The sequence below is a fragment of the Carassius carassius genome, chromosome 40 (genome assembly GCF_963082965.1).
Source record: "Carassius carassius chromosome 40, fCarCar2.1, whole genome shotgun sequence".
In the NCBI taxonomy this organism is placed as follows: domain Eukaryota; kingdom Metazoa; phylum Chordata; class Actinopteri; order Cypriniformes; family Cyprinidae; genus Carassius; species Carassius carassius.
This window is the reverse complement of record NC_081794.1, coordinates 16835813-16856371: the sequence shown is the minus strand read 5'-3', so window position 1 is coordinate 16856371 and position 20559 is coordinate 16835813. Positions and strand designations below refer to the sequence as shown.

At 39.2% G+C, this 20559-nt stretch overlaps 1 protein-coding gene across 21 annotated transcripts in view; it reads right to left on the bottom strand.

Moving 5' to 3' along the window:
• The window catches only part of LOC132122239 (neurexin-1a), a 175692-nt gene that overhangs the window by 48285 nt on the left and 106848 nt on the right, over positions 1-20559 (bottom strand). For 10 of the 21 annotated variants that reach the window (XM_059532247.1, XM_059532250.1, XM_059532261.1 and 7 more), the window contains 5 exons: positions 18973-19095; positions 17317-17698; positions 17044-17234; positions 16194-16379; positions 11866-11985 (listed from right to left, as the gene is read on the bottom strand). In XM_059532247.1, coding sequence (XP_059388230.1) covers positions 11866-11985; positions 16194-16379; positions 17044-17234; positions 17317-17698; positions 18973-19095 — 1002 coding nt within the window. Of the gene's footprint in view, positions 1-5100; positions 5907-11865; positions 11986-16193; positions 16380-17043; positions 17235-17316; positions 17699-18972; positions 19096-20559 lie in introns of those variants that run through there. The other 11 variants (XM_059532251.1, XM_059532262.1, XM_059532258.1 and 8 more) reach the window with 3 other exon arrangements.

The following is a 20559-nucleotide window of genomic DNA, read 5'->3' as shown; positions in this document are numbered from 1 at the left end:
CACAAGTCTCAAGAGCATTGCAAGTGACTCAAGTATGTTTCAAACCAAATGGATAATAAAGAAAAAGTTTATGTTTTTCATATGTTAAAAATATATATTTTTTTCAGCATTAAAACGGAGTGAGATTAATTGAACAATGAACTAAATTCATTCATTCAATTTTTTCTTTCTAGGTTAAAATAAAAAGGTTCTAGACCCCGCTGGATGTTTTACAGGTATGTGGTGCATTGTTTTCTGTGTGTTTTGCTAGCTTATCCACCTGGCAGGTTATAGACAGAAAATTGTTTTTTGTTCCATTATGCTGAGAAGAATAGGTATGTATGTGTGTTTGTGTGTGTGGGCGAAAGTGAGTGTGTTGATGGTTTTTTATGTGAAGCAATTATAATGTTTACGTGAAATATGAGTCTGTGACATTGTATTTGTTTATTAAACATTCAGTGCGAGCTGTGCTGCAACTACAAAACTGAGGCTTCTGCAATAATAAACAGGCAATTAAAAAGTGAATTACTGCAGCTCCAATTACCAGACTGACACCACAGCGCTCCACACCAACTGGGTAATTACAGGCAACAGCTCGAGCGGAACACTGGCCAACCTAAGAGCATGCAGATGTGTAGATGAATGTGTGTATCTTTGCATATGTGTGTATTTGATGCTAGTAAACTGGTTGTAATCTTCAGTAGAAGCAGCCAGAGAGAAACGTTTGTAAATTTGACTGTGATTTCTCTCTTCCTCCCTCCAGGAATCGACTTAAGGTGCAGGTTTCAAAACGAGACGTCATGTTTATGACGGGTCTTGCGCAATGCATGGTTTTATTGTCTGCCCGTGAAGGAATCCTCCGGCTGACTGACAGAGACTCAGTCTCCGGTTGGGAGAGTTTAGGCTCTATGGTGGGTGGGTGGCAGCCTCGGGACGCAGTCGAGAGTCTACACGGACAGCTCTAATACTGTTCAGTTCCTGCACGCCTCATGGGTTTGATTTTTACATGCATCATTGGCACTGTCAAAACATTTTCCTTTCCTTTCTTTAATACTCTCTTCAGTTTTTATTGTCAGACCTGAGGGGGCTGAATGAATCAAAACTAATAAAACAATAAAACCCATTGTGAAATGTAAAGTCATCTGATTTATTTCATGTTTAGTGCAATGTAATTCAAGCACAATAGCCTGGCACAAACTGAATTTTCTACAAATCTGGATAGCTGTGAGTTATATAGCACATTACAGCAGTACAATTTACATGTTGAGGATACTAGCTGCAGCAGACTCTGTGCTGCTTCACAGACCCAGTCAATACAATGAGCCATGTCTGGAGAAAAACCAGTGGTTCATACGTGAAAAGAGACCACTGAAGAGTAAAAGAGGCAGGGAGCATTGGGGTTTGTGGTCGTGGTAGAGCTCTGCTATTTCTCCTGCTGACCTTTCTAGGGCCAATTAGGGGAGAGCTGGGAATGAGCGGTCAGTGCTGTGCTGGCTGAAAGCCTGTCTTCTGTGGCACTTTAGTGGATGTTGTTTTGATTTGCTTTGTGTTTTTATAACGAGCTTTCGGCTCCTAAACTCCTCCAGGGGGTTTAGAAGATGTTGCAGCTTAGGCTCGGGGTGTGTGAGCATGTAAATTATTCTGTGAGTGAATATATATATGTGTGTTGATCTTTGTATATGATTTGCATTTTGTATTTACTACAATAAAGGCAGAGAAAACAGTGAAAAAATTAAAGATGGGATGACAAACAAGAGAGAAATAACAGTAAGGAAGAAGTATTTAGGAATGGAAATAGAAAAGAAATGAAGATGGAGAACGAAAAATAAAAGAAAAAGGTAAAAAGAAAGAAAGTTAAAAAGGAAGGAAGTAAAGACAATGACAGGAAAGAATTTAAGTGGAAAGAAAAAAGGATTTGGGGATTATAGAAAGAAAGAAAGAAAGAAAGAAAGAAAGAAAGAAAGAATACAGAAAAATAAAAAAAGATTTACAGATGAAGAAATGAATGGAATGAATGAAGCAGAGGAGGAGGAAAAAAGGTTAAAAAAAAAGATTAAAGAGATGAAAGGAAAGGAGGTAGAGAAAAAAAAGAAAGAAAGAAAGAAAGAAAGAAAAACAAAGGGAACAAGTGAAGGAATAAAGGAAGAGGAAGAAAAAAGTGGAAAAGGGTAATGAAGAGAGAAAAAAAGTGGGAGGAATGAAAGGAGGAAACATTAGGAAGAAAGTAAAGATGGAGAGAAGGAAGGAGGAAAGGAGGACAAGCAGGAGGAAAGAAGGTGAGAAAGCAAATTAGGAGGAAGTAAAGAAAGAAAGAAGGAATGAATGCCAGAAGGAAGGGAAGGTAAATAAAAAAAAAAAAAAGAGGAATAAAAGAAAGTGCTGTGTCGACTTTGAGCGATGACTTCACAAATAACTGTTTTATTAGACAGAAGCATGTGTAATAATCTCTGCAGGTGTGTGCGTGTGAGTGTGTGCGCGTCAGTGCGTCCAGTCTAAGCCTCCCTGAGCCCCATGTGCAAGCTACAGTGACATAATGAGAAATCTCTCTAGAGGTTTGGCTTGACTGGGTTTAGATTACACACCACAGCTATTGTTCCTTCTATCTCTCTCTCACTTTCAGCAGATTCTCTTGGGAGAGTGTATAGCATTTAAAGAATCAATCACCTCCATACTATCAAGGGGATGATATGTCTTTCTCATATAAACTCACACACACATTCACAATGCACCCACTATAGAGTGCAGCTTGCAGCTTGCAGCCCTGTACAGTCTCTCACTATCTTGCTGTGTTTGCTGGTGGAGATGCTGTATTGTTCCCAGTGGAACTTTACTGTTAAGTCAAGTGCATGTAGTCTTGACCACTCTGCTCATCCCTTTGCCTCTTTTAATTCCCTCTATCTCCCTCTTAGTCAGGACAGCCTACCCTACAATTCTCAGCTTCTTGGAGTATCATATTTAACTGGGCACATCACCATTCACCAGCAAATCCATGCTTCCCTCTCATTACAGCAATTCGGGCCTGTCAAACTATAGCTCTGACATAAAAGAGCCGGAGAGATAGATTACTCAACCTCATGAGCTCACTTACTCCAACTCTACTCAGATTTGCAGTGATGGAGGAGAGAGGCAGCACACTTAAGCAGCTCACATAGTCCTTAATAGCCTTTGGAAACATATGCAAGCACACACAAACATGTCTTTTTAAAGCACGAGGGGGAGTGATGTTAAACATACACCGTTCGATTTTACACCGCAAGTTGCATAGGATCCATTTTTCTGTAGGTGTGAGAGAACTCAGCGTTCTTCTACTGTATAACTTCATCTAAATGTAGCCTCTGTTATATGTGTCAGTGAAAATGTGGAAGAAAGGGGCGATAAAAGATCAAGACTGCAGCAAAATGAGAGGGAAAAGGGAAAAAAAAAGGAATGGGTTTGACTTGAAAAACACTGTGCTGGAGCCCAGGGTAACTTCTGATGATTTGCCTCGCTTTCTGCTTTCATTTTTGTTTTGTTTTCATTCAATCATTTCAGTGGGAGAGAGGGCACATTTACTGGTACACACAGACAAGGGTGTGCACACACACTTTTCTGCACTCCCCATAACCTACTGTTAATGGTTTTTAAATGGTAATTTTGCTGCAACAACAGAACTCGTGCTGTTCTCAAACTCCTCGTCGCGGCATACTAAAACAGTGCTGGAAGCAGGTAGGGCTGGACAGATTTGCAGTTCGGCTGAGAAGGTATCTGCTGGTGCTGTAAATAGCGAAGCAGACACATAGCTGGAAGCGACTTTGGTTTTAGTTTATTATTATCAGAGCTCGTAAATTATACTCAGCTGTGAACAATATAAGCTAATATTCTCAGGCAAAAGAGGTCCGGAGGTTTGAGAGGTTTCGATGAGATTGGCTGGGAGGGGGGTGGAAGCAATGGACTCTGATGTGCTGCCTCGCCGCCTGGGGGGACACATGCGTGCAACGGGGCTCTGTGATCTCAGCACACCCTGCCATTAGAGATGCCAGCTGTGTCACACACACAAATGGAAAAGAATTACATGAAAAAGACAGAAGGAAGAGTGATAGGGAGAAAGGCAAGGAGGTAGAGAAGACAAACTAAGAGCCTTTCAGAAAGGAGGATAAATGACTCGTCTCACTTCACAAGCTTCCGCTTTCTTCCTCCTGCCTCTATTCAATAGTGTTTTTTTTATTTTTTATCAAAGCATAATCTGTGAGGATAATGCTGAGAGGCAGCCAGGTCTCGTTATATAAGTGCAGTGGATCACATACTGACAGCTCAAGCCCCTCTGCACACACAGCGTGGAAATCGCCCTGATAGTTTTAAACAGCCAGCCGCAATGAGACATTACAACACAAACTGGTGAAAAAAATCGGGTACAATAAAGCAGAAGGTGTTCAATTTATACTGTTTACCAGTCGCAGGAGTGGTGGCCAGTGGGATTTAATGGCAATATGGAAGTTACAGAGTCTCAACGGAGGTGTTTGGGGGGGGGTGGCCCAGGGCTCCAACAGTCGCAAAAAGTCTGTCCACTATCCCTTCTAGACCTAATACATTCAATTTGGCTGGTTTGCTGCATTAAATCAATGCACGCACACACACAACACGGAACGGTGACTATAATGCAATTTGAATATAATTTCATCATGTCAAAGGTCAGCTCGAGTCAGCGTGCAAGGATGTGGCCTTTCGAACCGGAGAGGTTAAGGACGTTTGCCCCGGTGCTTATATAAACACAGCCCCCTCGATGGCCCCTAGAAATAACACAAAGACGCATGCATTCAAGCATAGTTAGCATAACGGGAGGCTGTATTGCTAGTCGCTAAGTGATCGTGGTGCAGCCAACATTATGCTCTCAACATTTGTACTCTGCATAATGCATCTGCATAATGTTCACAAACACCTCTTAAAGATCGCATTTGCATCCTGACCACATAATTGCGAAAGTACACTAATAGACCTCGGCCAATTACCATGAGATTACAAGAGCATGATATTGTTTCTTATGCTAAAATCTCGGCACACAGAAAACAGATGCTCTAGGAACTAAAGGTTACAGAATGGCAAAGAGGTGAGAGGGTGAATGTGGCAGTCGAATGAGCTACGCACCATGTCCTGCCCGTAGGGGGGCATGGGATCTGGCGGCAGGCACGAGGTGATGAGGCATATGTTGAGGGACGTACAGCTCCCCAGGCCCTTCTGCCAGAGCCAGGGCTGACCCCAAAGTCAGCGGTGGCATCCAGAGAGCTAGGCGCAGACTGACGCGGAGCAGGATGGAAGCAAGACCAGGAGGAGCCCCGCAGGGCCACAGACGCAGCATGCTACTGGAGTGCAAGGACTTTAAAGAGGGGCGTCCTTAAACCACCCAGCAACCCATGTCCTGCTCAAGCCTCAGATCCTGACCATGCAACAGCCCAATCACTGATGGAGAGGCAGAACAACAGCACGTGCTGAATCCGCATGGAGAGGGAACTTCCACAAAGAAAAGAAAAAGAAAAGAGTTCTCCCGCAAAGAAAAGAGCAAGGATGAGGTAAACTTCAGAAGGATAATGATCCTGGATTAAATTCCTCTCTTCATGGCATTTAAAAAAACACAAAATCCTCCACAATGAAACCACGGAATCTGATCCAGTACTCCAGTAAGGTAGGCGTATTGGTGTATTGGAGAAGAGGGAGAAAAAAGTGAGCAGCCTTTGTTATATACCTCCCAGCAGTCCTGGACTTTTCCTACCGCCTAAATCCCAGCTGAATCCCATGAAGACAAGACTGCATCCCTCGTTGAGAGAATAGGAGAGGAGCAGGGAGACTACCAGAAACGATGGCACACACAAGACGAGATCGCTGCTGCAGCATTTAACTCAATACAGAGTGCCTCTCCCCCTCCCCAAACGACAAACACACTCTCTCTCACACACACACCACACAAGAGCTGCTGCTGCTGCTTCTGCTGCTGCCTGGCTGGCTGAGACCGCACTGACTCTCAGAGGAAACATTAGCAGACACACCAAGGGAGGACAGGAAGAGAGAACCAAGAAAGGTCAAGAGTAGTCAAGTGCTCTTCATGTGAAAAAGGTGCTCAGAGTTTCTAAAAATGTCAGCGTTAAGAAAGTCCTTCCTCTTCTCTCACTCCTTACAGCGTCTCTGTAGCGGAAGCATTTCTAAGCAGCATGCTTGGAGGAAAAGACCCTCTGAATAAAGAGAAGGGGAAACAGACAACGGTGAAGCTTGGCTGAGTTTTCCTCCCCCTCTTTTTCCCTCCCCCTCGATCATCAGGGAGGTGCGTGCAGCTGTGGAAAGCGGGGTCTCATGTCTCGTCCTCCTAATCGTTCTTTCTCTCTTCCTGTCTTCGTTTCTCCTTGACAGAGGGGTGCCTCAAGAACAGTCCAGCTGGAATTCAGAGAGTGTGGGCTCTCTCTCCCTTCACAAACTAGTCAAACCTTGATATACTCCTCCCTCTTCAGCTATTGTGTAGCTGAATGAGTTCTCTTACTGGAAGGACAGTCATTGGGTGCACTTCAGCACCACGGACAGCGCCTGACTTGATTCAATAGCTGTCTTTCTTACTTGCGAGATTCAACAATAGCTTCAAGGCTTCAAGCTAGGCTTAAAATGCAATTGTAATTGGTTTTTATCTGAATAAATCTGCAATGTTTTTGACATTTTGTTTGCAGATTTTGTTATGGAACTGATTAATTTTACAGTTTATGAAAATGAGGGCAAGTCATGTAACCCGAACATGTTGCCATCTGCCTAATTTGTACCAAGTGACAAATATGATAAGATAAAATACTGTTACAAATAAAAATATCAAAATACTGTTTAGATGGTTTACAAGGTTTCGACATCAACAACAAAAAGACACATGCAACGTTTTCTTAAAGGGACAGTTCACAAAAACATAAATTTGGTCATCATTTACTCACCTTCCAATTTTGTATGACTTTATTTCTTCTGTGGGATATGAAAGAATATATTTAAAAATGTTCAACCAATTCAATTTTGTTTATATGATGAAAGTCTGTGAAGACTCAAACTTCATTCCACAGAAGAAAGTAAGTCAAGGTTTAGAATGACTTCTTGACTTTGCATAATTATAATTTAGCATTGTATTTTTTAGCCTGCTGTCCAAGACTGGCCATAACCCCCCCAGTTAGAGAACCAAAAACCCAATCTAGTCTACTAGAAAGCAGAATAGGGTGTGCAAGTGTGCAGTTTAAAAGTGTAATTAGTCAAAACCCCAAATCTAGTGTGTCTTTGATTTGTTTTGTCACAAAAAATGAAGCAAAAAGGAACATATTAAATTAATATGATGTAAGATTCACCCTCTCCCTAATATGCACTCCATGTTGTTGGGTGCGTTTCCTTGTTGGTTCAAGGAGGAAGTATGCAGGTGTGCTTCTCCACACAGACTTCAGTTGGAGTGTGAAAGATGCACTAAAAGTGACACTGGTGTCATCTTCTCTCACACAAGAAGATTGTTGCTTCTCCCTCCTCTCAGCTTTGAGCATCGTTAGCACTGTATAATTAAAGTTGACAAAGCCGGGTGATCAGAGCCGCCTCGCCAGGGGCTCCAAGACAGACTGCAGCAGAAGCTGATATTGCTCTATTTGAAAGACAATTTTATCACTGTGACTTTAGCAATACCCAGTGTTGTACGTAATGAAACATGATTTCACAACTTCAGAGGTTTATGAAACAATTTGGGAACCAGTCTGCTGCATTCATAGCAAGCTAATTGTTTCCTGTGCTATTAAAAGAATGCGAGAACACAGCCTGCGAAATGAGCATGTGCTTTCTGTTTACGAGGCTGCCACCTAATGGTGAACGCTGGGTGTCGCTTTGAGCAGCGGACCCTCGCCATTCTCTGGCAGTCACATGTTTGAGTCAATCCATTTCTTTTTTCAGCTGACCTCAAAAGCAGATTCAAAGGAAGTAGAGCATGTTTTAATACTGGTGCTTTCATTGTGTGGAGGAAAAAAGGTTTCAAGTATTTTAAACAGTAGGGGAGAGATCTGTTTTTCCTTCCCTCCACTCGTTTCGCTCCAGCTTTTGTGTTAAATTTTTACTATGTTCTGCCCTTCTTTTTTATCAAGGAAGGAGGAATGATTCATGCAGTGAAAAGAGAACAAATAAATAATGAACCCTCTCCCTATCTAACCACTGAGTACAGGAAGCATGTATCAACTCTCCCCACCCATGAAGCTCCAGTAACCGGTGGGATGTTGTTTATTAAGAAACAAGATCGCCGATAAGCAACAAGCTAATTAAAAATGAAGCACATCTTTAAATATGTATTGTTCGGTTAGAGAGCAGACGGATGCGTTGCCGTCGATAAATTGTGCAATTCATTGGGTTTAATATAACATTTCTCACGTGAGAATCAGGTTATCTGTTCATGTTTTTCTCTATAGCTGTGGCCATTTTTTAATCTCGTAATTCTTTCGTCTCTTATCTATGCTCTGCCTCTTTAACAGTATTTATACCAAGCAAATCGGCTTTGCATTCATTGGAGAAAACCCTGGCTCTTCCATTTCTCCTGGCTAGTTTTCTCCGTTGCTGTTCCTTGAGTCCATGCTTGATGACCAAGTGTTCAGAATTATCTTTTACCAAAAAGGACAATGATGAAGAAATTGTTCAATTATACCAGCATAATTTTTCCTACAATGAAACTGAACAATTTTTTCTTTATTGTTAACTTAACACTTTATGTTAATATGTGAATTAATATTATGATGATTATGAAATTTAGATTTAGTTTTATTCTTGCATAGAAATACAAATTGAGAAATTCTAATATTTCCTACAGTCCATGAAACCACAATATTTTCTGTATTTTTAATTAAACATTTAAAAATAATACGTAAACATATATTTACCTTGCATTAAAAAAAAAGAAAAAGAAATTGAGAAAATGGACCAGCCTTCTAGAGGCCATCAATCCATATTTTCCAGTATTTTTATAAAAATATGAATATGAATAATGAAGCATAACATTCAATCATGTGCCAGCATGAAAATGTGATATTTTGTTTTTTTCTTGAGAAAATTGAGAAAATCTACCAGCCTAATATTTCCTACAGACCATGAAACTGAACATTTACTTTCTTTATTATAATTAAACATTTAATATAACTATGTAAACATATTTGTCATTATGAAAATAAGATTTTTTTTCTTCTTGAATTGAAAAAGAAATTGGGAAAATTTACCAACTTAATATTTCCTACAGTCCATAAAAGTGTAAAAAAAGATATATTATTAATCAAACATTTAAAATGAATATATACAATATATTTGTCATTATGAAAATTTCATTCCTCTTTTCCTTGCACAAAAATATAAAGTGAGAACATTTACCATCCTACAGGTTCCTACAGTCCATGAAACCATATGTTTTTCTGTATTGTTACTAAAATATGAATATGAATAATGAAGCTTAACAATATTCATGCATTTCTCATCATGAAAAATGTATTATTCATTTTTTTTTCTTGATCAGAAATTGATCAGCCTAATACTTCCTAAAGGCAATGAAACCACATTTTTTCTGCATTTTACATTCAAATATGAATATGAATAATAAAACATCATATTTATGCATGTCATCATGAAAAAAATATTATTTTAGTTAAATAAATATTGTTAATATTGTTAAACCATTAATTTTATTAAATAAAAAAATATAAATAATAATAACTTTTATTAATTTGGTCACTATCTAACAAAAACATGAAGCTCATTATTTTGTTCCTCAAATTTTTATATTGGTGGATTAATATAATAACCTTGCTGCGTATGTTCCTACAAATGTAATCAAACCATATATAATGCTCCATTTACAAATAAAGTTCTCTGTCATTTTTACTCACATTTAGCACGTGGTAACTGTTAATTCTTGACCCTGCACGCACCCTGCAGGGATCGGTGTGTTGATCAGTGCACACACACGTGTATGTTTTAGTGAGAGCTTGTTTCAGAGATGGAGAATTGATGCTGAGTATAGGTCTGTAGTATGTGTAGTGCAGGTCTTGAGGAATAATGTGGTCATACATGTCCACAGCTGAGTCTAAAACCCAGGCTTTACTCTCTGCCACTATGCTCAAACAAAGCCTCTTTCTCTTTGCACTGCCTTCATGGCCTGATGATCACTGGGCTTCTACACATCTAAATGAGCCTTTGTGTGTGTGCGCATGAGCACACGATCATGCAAGAACATTAATATTGTGCGCACATATCATTCTGTCTGCTCCTTGCTCAAATAATTGGCCAGTAAAAGATGGATTCAGTCTGTAATCATTAACCATTGGGCTTCACAATAATGAAAGCAAGATCCACCAATGTATTCATTTATCGATCTGAATCGCTGTAGATATGTGAGGGGGTAAGGTAAAAGAAATGTGTTTTTCTTTATAATTCTAATTAGGTAGCAAAAGCGATCCTATCGTCCTCTGCCATTCTCATCTCTAAAAACATACTGAATAGATTCCAGCGAGGTGTGGGGATGCGGATGATGTAATGCAAGCCGTCTATGTGGTTTCTTCCTTCTGAACAAAGGCGGGCTCTTATCAGTTTGGCAAACCCGCAGAATGGATTAGCTGTGCATGGCTTGAGCCTGTAATAGATCTCAAGGACTTTCACTCTGCTTCAGATTCCTGGCACTCAGCACTTTCAAAGGCTACAAGCACTAGGGTTTTTTACACCAAATTCAGTCAGTGCTCTTCTTGGGGTACAGCTCAATATTACAAACCCATTCAGAAATGTGTCCCTGTACATATAATTTATATCTATGAGAAACAGTCCACTAAATATTTTTTTTTTTACTCATTGCAGCATATTGTGATATACAGCATGGTGCAGATCTCCAGCTTTGCAGCGTCCACCACCTCCCTCTAGTGGTGTAGCAGAAGACTGCACAGTTTTAGAAGTGTGCAGTAAGAACAACACGACTATGTTCACATTGGGATACTAACATAACCCAGTATAGACTGTAATACTATAAATAATATGGTTGATATGATTTTTCCCATATGCATTAAAAACAGGATGACCTAGCATGTATATTGGCCACAATGATCACAAATTGACATTCCCCCGGTTTCACAGACAAGGCTTAAGCCTAGTCCTAGACTAAAATGCAAGTCTGAATTGTTTCAAATGAAAGAAACTTGTACTGATTGATCTTAAAATATATCAGTGCCTTTGTTTTGTCTCAAGATGCACACCAGTAATGTTTTTTTCTAAGGCATGTTTATAAAAATTACTTAAATGTCCTAATTGAACTATGGCCTAATCCTGGTTTAGGCTAAGCCCTGTCTATGAAACCAGGCCATTATGTGTGAAAATGCACAATTACTTTTAAAAGGATAACTAGACTTCTCTTAGGTCATGTGACAACATTGAAGCATACTATTTTGAAATATTTGTTTTTCACAATGCGTACACATGGAGCTGCACAATTTCACATGCTATTTTTAAAAACAGTGAGAGCATGTGGTGTATTCTGTGCAGTATGCAGTACACAGCATGCTAGTATTCTGTTCTGAAAATAGCTACTTTCTAAGGGTCACTGAGATTCCAATTTAATTCAGTGTGACATGTCACATCTGATGCATCAGTGGAATCTCATATTTTCTGACTTCAGTCCTTGTATTGTGAAGTATAGTAGGCCTATGTGGGTTTTGAATATGAATCGGTCTGTTTATTTTTCACAGTTTATATATTCAATACCATTTTCTAAAAATATGATTTTTAGAATACCATCAATAATAGCGGCCCAAGTGCTCTCATCCATTGACAAACCAATTTAGGTGGTTCTGGATCAGTGTGCTGGGTTTTCCTACAGTAGCTGTAAAGAAGGAGAGATGATAGACTCACGGTCATTGCAGAGCGGCCCTCCAAATGATGTCATGCTGCAGTCGCAACTGAACCCCTCCCACTGCTGCAGACACACGCCCTGATTGGAGCAGGAATCCTCTTGACAGGTAGTGCTGGGACCTGAAGAGACCGATGACAGAGTAGTGTACAGAGAGAGAGAAACAAACAGACAGGAAGAAAAAGAGAAGGGTATATAAATTAATAGGCCCCTTACGACATAAAAATCCACACTAGTGAAAAGCTTTTATTGCAGCAGAAACAGCCACACAGAACCGTCCCATCTGCTCACTTCCTAGATGAAAAACCAACTACTGTACCAGTGAGGACAAAATCTTCTGTTTAACTTAATATTCATCGTTCTCAGACACTCTTAAGGGATTGGGTGAAGACAAGTCGTGTATAAGTATATTAAATGTAGTACAAATAATATCATTTAGTAAATAAATATTCACACAAATATTCACATAAATGTATTACATTCACATGTGACTATTGTACAAGAAACATAAACCTATAAATCTTTTCAGTTTCAGTATGATTTCATATAGCATAATGAGTGTGCTTATTTTAGCTTATATTATGTCATTATCTTAGATTCATGAACCTTGGTGATCACCAAATAAAGTCCTGTACAAAATATTAGAAGGTATACTCTGGGTATGTACTATAGTTGATGAAAGAATTACTTCATGACTGTTAAAAGTTACATTCTGTAATTATACATATATACGTAGCATGTAATACAATCTAGACACACTATATTGGTTATGTATGACCTCAGCTACACCATTTATGAATATAATAGGATAATAAAATGTCCACTGAATGCATTTTTATGAATACTACATTTTCAGACATACCATTCATTTGACATACTGCTTTTCACATGATATATTAATAAGCCAGTTACAGTTACAGTTAGACTTACACTGACACCTAGTGGTTTAGATGTACACTCCTGCTCAAAAGTTTAGGTCGGTAAGATTTTTATTGTTTTGATAGGAGCCTCTTATGCTTATCAAAGCTGCATTTATTTAATATAAAATAAAATAAAGACAGAACTACTGTGAAAAATATCACAATATAAAATAGCTGTTTTCTATTTCTATATTTTTTGAATACCTCATTTCTATGATGGCAAAGCTGAAGTTTTATAGTAGCCATTACCGAGATCTTCAGAGTCACATGATCCTTTAGAAATCATTCAAATATGCTAATTTGTAACATTTCTTATTATAATGAAAGTTGAAAACGTGCTTAATATTGTTAATATTATCAATACTGCAATCAATGCTTATTAAACTGCTAATTTAATACATGTTAATTTCTTTAATTTATTAATGATTCTTTGATCTAATTGTAACCACAGAAATGTGCTATTTCCAGTAAGTCGTGATTAACTTATTTCACGAGCAAAAGTATATAATAATTAGTGACCTGCTACATGTAAAATAATTAGTACATTAGCATATTGGTACTTTAAAGGTACATTTTAATACCTTTTTAAAAGGTATTAAGCCCAGTAACAGATTTTCTACTTTTATTTCTAAAAGTATAGAATTGAGTCTTTGTCACAAGTAAGAATGATTTTTAAAAAGTACTATTTAAAACTTTTTTAACAAGGTAAAACAAAAATGACTGAGTGTGCCTTTAATCGGTCTCATTACTCAAGAAGACATTAAATGTGGACAGGTTACTTGATTTTAAAGTGCAATCCAAGCATTGCTCCAGTGGCTATGTGACAGAGTAACACTGGCGGTAATGCGCAGTATATTGGCTGCAGTGATAATACAGGCCCCCGTGTGATAATAACATCTGCTCCTAGTATTGCTGAGGTGGGTTTAAAGCAGCAGCACTCCCTGGGGACTCGGGGCTGAAAGATAAATGGGGGCCGTCTGGAACAGCTCATTTTGTGTTCGGTCTACAGAAGCGAAGAGACGGGCGACGGGCCAGGCATATTACAGCCTGCGGAAACACTTCTGTTCTCATTTCTCTCATTACTTCAGCCGGCATGTAAAACAGGCCCCTGGCCCTCAAAACGCTCGCTCCTCTCCATCACTCAGCCATTTGGCCGATCAGTCGCACATTTGGGGCTTGGCCACTTGACTCGGAAGTGAAGCGAGTCTGGCAGGGAGAAAGAGGAGGAGAGAGAGAGCCACCGGTACGATCCCGATGAGCAGCGTTCTTCCCGTCTCACCTGATCTGTCTGAGCGAAGCTCATTTAAAGTCTCAGGCAGAGAAACCGAGGGTTGGCTCGCTCCCCTGACGAGCTTCTCTGGAACCGAGTCTTATATATCTGAGCGGAGTAATCTGACTTTGAGAGATTCCCTAACCGCTTGGGAAATTCCATCTAGTTTTAAGGCCCTTATCGAGGGGTAAAGGCTATAGACTATTTCCATCACCAAAGGAGCTGAAACTGCATGCAGTGGGTGGAGGGGGGGGGGCACTGTTGGAATTGGGAAGGGAGATGCATGCCTTCAGTAAACAACAGAACAGTACGCTCCAATGAAAAGAGCAGTGATGGGTAAGTGAGGGAAAACTATGACACAGGACACTCTGAGACAGTTTAAGACCAGGAGGCTGTAAATACAAGGTATTTACGGTGATGGAGTTACTACACTGGCTGCCGGGCAAACGTGATCTATGACATCAGACGCTCACATTGGAGGGGGGGGGGGCATCGGTTAAGACACACATATGGCTATCTACCTTGCAAGTCAGCTTTCAGCAATGCAACTTTTGTCAGCCAAAACAAAACAAAATATATAAGATGTTAGTAGAGGCACTGGAATGTCTGTGATTATAACAAATTAAGGCGTTTAAAATAGAAGGGAACAGAGAGAGGACATGAAGAAAGCAGACAGAGACCCAGGGAAAAAAGAGAGGTGGAGTTAGAGATGACGAGAGAGACAGTCAGTCAGGTACAGATGCATGATAAAAGCCAGTAGCGTAGGTTTGGTTTGAACAGAAGGACATTTTTTCAGCCATGATCGCTCCCTGTAAATGGGATCCCAAAATGACTTTACTAAAAACAAACACGTGCATTTATAACGCAAGGTTTATATGCATGTAATATGTTGGGGTTCTTAGCAAATATTAGCATTCTTTTAACAGTAGAGTTACAGATAGTCTGTTGTTAAGATAATTCAATTTATTTAAAAATAATTGCAGTCTATGATAAGGTTCCTTTTAGATATCCAGGTAAACATATTTATTATAGGACTGCTATATTATTGTAGTGTTGGGCTTTAACAAAAGCTGCTGTTGTTCATGTTTTTGAAAGAAGTCTCTTATTCTCACAGAGGCTACTTTTATTTGATCCAGAATACATTAAAACAGTAATATTGTGAAATATAATAATTTAAAATAACTGTAATACAGTATATTCTTGTGATGGCAAAGCTGAATTTACAATCTTCACGTCACATGATCCTTCAGAAATCATTTTAATATGCTGTTTTGGTGCTCAAGGAACATTTCACATTATTATTAATGTTGAAAACAGTTGAACTGCTTAATTTTTTCTTTTGCATAAACCTCGAAAAACATTTGAATAGAAAGATCAATAGAAAAGCATTTATTTGAAGTCAAATTTTCTGTGACAACATTATCAATATATTAATTTCTTTAAAAAGCAAACAACTTTTTAATCTAACTTTGTAAGCTTAAAAATTACTGTATCGATATTCAAATTATTTACATAATTCTTTTATTTACATATCACATAAACGTCACTTTAAATAGGCACATTATCACTGTTAATAAATCTCATAACTATTTTTCTATTCCCATTTTTGAATTAGTTTTCCCTTTTGGAATGATTGCACTGCATTCAGTTTTAATGCATTCAATTAATCTTTTAAGGAAAGAAGACAAAATGGCATATTTTTGCTAGCTCTCGCAGCAGTCCTGTGGGCCATCCTCAGTTATGTTACATGACTTGCTTTTATGATATTGTTTTCTTTCTGAGCTTCAATGCAAAAAGGATTACTGGTAACTATTTTTCATTAATTAAAAGCTACTTGCTTACCAGTCTCTTTCCTATTTAGCTTCATCATAGTTACAGCTTGGAAAAAACACAAGATCTCTTAACAAAGAAAGAAATATGTCCATATCGTTCACCCCTAATCTACACTCCTGTTGCCAACAGAGAAACACAGAAGCCTGAAACTGGTTAAAATGGCCCAGCATGAAGAAAACACAGAACAGATGAAGAGAACAAGATGTGGAAAGGATGAACAAGTGCATGAGAGGAGACAAGGATTGGAGATTGCAGTCATCAAGCAAAGAACCTAGCTAAGCCGAGCTGTTGTATGTTTCATTCATACCGTTTTCCTCACCTTCGCATCCTCTCTCCACCTGGCCGGCGTTGGACAGTGCGTCTGACAGCAGGTCTGGCAAACGGCCGTTCAGATCGACAGATGCCAAGCAGCCCTGGAAGCCCTCTTTAGAATGCACCAGCTTTGGCAAGTCCTTATACATCTCTTTGGCCACACCTCCCACATACAAATCACCTGTAGAGACAGGAAATATTATGCTCTGACTGACAATGTCTTTTCAAGTCAACTATCAAGAGAGCATGTTATGTAAATTCAATTGCCTTAGAAAAGACACACCACTGCCCCCTGCTGGTTCACTTGTTTGTTGCAATACTGAGGTAGAGAATGCATACAGGCTACATTTAGTTCGGGGTCATCGTTTTTTTTTTTTAAAGTAAATAATTAATTTTATTCAGCAAATATGCATTCAATTGATCAAACCTGAGAATAAAAATATTTACAATGTTACAAATAACTTAGATTTAAAATAAATGCTGTCCTTTTAAATTATATTTTCATCAAATAATCCAAATAATCCAATATATAATAATATATAATAATGGTTTCCAGAAAATAATGTTATTGTTAATTAATAATAACAAGAAATGTTTATTAAGCACAAAATCAGTCTAGAATAATGGCTGTAGAATATAAAGCTTTAATCACATGAATTAATTAAAAATAATATTTCACTTTTTGATTTTAAAAATTACCGTCTAAAAACAATTGAATAGTAGTCTAAACCAATATAATATAATATAATAATTTTTGTATTTTATTTTAGATAACTTGTTAAGCTCTAATGATCAGTTAAAATCATCCAGAAAAATCATTCTCATTACGAAAACCTCAAAAGTACCTTTCAGATCCAGGTTCTTGGCTCCCATGGTAGTCTGTGTGGTGATTTTGGTGTCTATTTTGACCATATGGAGGTTGTTTGTATCTCGTGAGATCATCACATTGTGCCAGTGATTGTCATTCAGTGGTGTGTTGGAATTTCCTTTGATGAGATGAGCTCCATTTCCCAGGTCTGACACATAATGGAGATATCTGCATGCAAACAGTCATGAAAACAATTAGTGAAGGTCTCATTACAGTACATGTTCTATGCATTCAAATCAATAGAGCTCACCCTTTAACCAGCTCTACTACTATAAAGTCATTGCCATCTCCTCGGTTGTACAGGATGAGCCCATCTGGTGAAGTGGTCTTAAACTGGAAGAACAGGTGCATGGAGTAGTAGGCCTGAAGCGTGGGCAAGGTCACATAGCTAGAGCGGGACTTGAAGGTCACCGGGTCTGCCACGATGCTCCTGTAGCCGATCATGGCATTCAATTCGCAGTAGTCAATGTCACCGTTCTTGCACAGGTCAATGTAGGACATGCCATTGAAGGACAAACCCTGCAGGTGTCCAATGAAGTTGGAGGGCACGGCAGGCATATAACGCTTCTCTGTTACGATTCCCGTTTCCACATTGTGGAACTCCAGCTGTGTGTGGTCTCCCGTGATTTGACCTTACCAGAGTGAATAATCGAAAACAGATTTAATGTAGGAAGGGGACAGTGTCAAAAGGATGACAATGCTGCATACTATATAGATGATCATGTAGTAGACAAATGGGATATATATATAAAAAATAAAAAAATAACCCTTTTAAAACTTCCCAAGAGGAAGTTCTTCCACTCAAAAATCAGTAAGGTTATGTGAGTATAATGTATTCCCTCAGTGGTTTGGCCTCTGAATGCTTCAGCATTAAGTGAAATACCAAGTCAGAGTGTTGAACACACACCAGTAAGAAACTAAAGATGATTGTACTGCACTTTGGGAAAGCACTACCTTTTTCATATGACGCTTCATTCAGTGGAGAGATTGCAAAAGGTGTTTTTGCCCTTGAGGAGCATTGAAGGAGGCTATTGGAAGTGAGCCACTGAATCTCTTCAGGGAAGGCCCTTCCTCAAGACCGTTAGCAAAGAATACATGCAATTACTTAAAGGAAATAATTATGACCATGTTATACTCTGTGGTGCATCGCTGAGATTTATCTTAACACTACAGATGATTTAACTTATATTGGATTTTAAAGCAGTCATGCAATGCATTTTAATTGACTGCTCCAGTGGTTATATAATGAGAGCGATTTTTAATCGCTTTCTGTATATAAAATAATCAAAATATAGACAACACGAAAGGGACAGAGTGAAGTTAATCGTTTAGTCATTGTGATGTCACAATTGTCCCGATTTCAAATTCAGTGATCAAAAGAATATTTCATATTTCAAACTGGAGAGTTAGTTTTGAAATGTGTGGTTTGTTTTTTATGTGTAATTTATGTGTAATTATCGAGAACATTTTGATTCTCAATTTCATGACCCCTTTGAAATTCTCTCATACACCCAATTGCAAAAAAATAAAAATAAAATTAATATACAATATAAAATACCTGTGGTTTCCTATTTGAAAATCAAAGGTTATTTATTTATGTATTTATTTTCTTGCATGGAACTGTACTGTACATGTTAATAGATATCCTATTTAATAGTTAATAGGTCATATTTAAATAGGTCAGTTTTATTCACCACAGCGAAACCTGAATCTTTGGTATGATTTGCAATTCAAAATAAAGCATTAATCACATACATATATTCGTATATGGTGAGATTATAACCTTCATCCTTCAAACTTCCCACTTCAAGCGCTCTACACTTCATAATACACAACACGCTCACAACTTACAAACTGTCATGTGTGTTAGTCTTAAAATGGTAAAATACTTGAGAATGTGCTGTACCTTCAGAGGGCTGCAGGTCATCTACTGTTAGCTTCAGACTTTTGCCTCTTCTGACGACACGAACTGTGTGCCATTCGTTGTCATTCAAGTTCTGGCCCGCAAATATGGTCTCTGGACCTTTACCTATAACATGTCCCACACAGCGGTTAACACAAAGAGCAGAGAGAGAGAGAGAGTGATAGAGAGACAGAGGAAGAAAGGGGCTGAAACGGGATAAACTAAAAAAGGGGAGTAGAGAAGTGACTGATATCCATGTAGAGAAAAAGAATAAATAGCAGAGGAAATGATACTCTCACACATCACATACACACAATTAGATCTATCTACATCCTCTGGTCCATTTCATGATCTCTGTAACAGCCCTGTTATGAATCTGGCCTTGCCTTAAATAATGGATTTGTTAGTGTACACCGAGTGCAGTGAACAGAATGATCCCACTTCCGCCACCAGATGGAGCCATACAACTGTTTTCTAACGGCCCTTCTTGAGGTAACCGGTCTGCATTCGTCTGTGATGTCAGTCGAGATGTTCGGCTGCATATGTGTCTCACGTTCTTCCAATTCCTGAGTGGTTTAGGAAGCACATCCCTAAAATCTACAGACTGTAAACTCTATTCGAGAAAGCAATTTCTCGCCTGTAGAGCCTCCCCTTATCCCGTGTGCGTGTGCGGTGAGTTCGACGGGGCCCCTGGACCTCCAGGCTCCAATCGAGCTTCCACTAGATGATCAGAGCGTGCGAAGAGGAGCCTGCAGGCTTTGTGATTTCAACCGCTCTGCCTCTCTTTGACATGTCGTTGTCTCTCCTAATCAGTCAAACTGCTGCTAAGAGGGCAGCGTGTCATTGTCAGGGGCCCCTGCAGCCCATCTCACTTGATAACAGGTAAAAAGAGTTGCCATTAAAGAACTGCCAGGCTCCCAATCGATTTTCTATCCCTCCCTGCTCTCAATTACTATGAATCCAGAATGGCCGGCAATGAGCCAGCTCTAAAGGAAAGAAAAGCAGCAGCAGGTAAGGTTTCAGACAGCGCAACAGCGACCCCTAAAGGAATATTTTTCGATCTAAGGAAAAGAAAAAGCCACCACTGTGAGGTAACACTAAGGGGCTGTACTGTTAAGCCTCCGGCGATACATAAGACATGACATGCTTTTTATAGGCCTCTGACCATCGCTGCAAAAGGACGTATGTGAAAAGGTGACAGCGTGTGATTGGACAGCTGGAGAGACAGCTAAAGGTCCAGGGCTGCTATGCCTGTATTAGAAAGACATGTTCAGATAAACTCACAAGCAGCAAAGACAAAAAGCCTATCTCTCTGTCTGGGAGGGCAGCTTGTTGCCATAGAACTGGGGCAGATGGTTGCGTGTGTCCGGTCACTTTGATTCTCATCTCCCAGGGTGGAGAGAGAGGGCAGAGTTAAATAAGACATAGGCGGGCAGGGGCTGGCTAGAGCGCTTTGACAGGACAGGGCTAGCAGGAGAACACAGAACAGACACGCACACACAGACACACACACGCTTGTCTCGTCTCGGCCAGTAGAGATGAGATATATTCATATCATCCAGTGGAGAACGATACCCATGTGAAACAAGC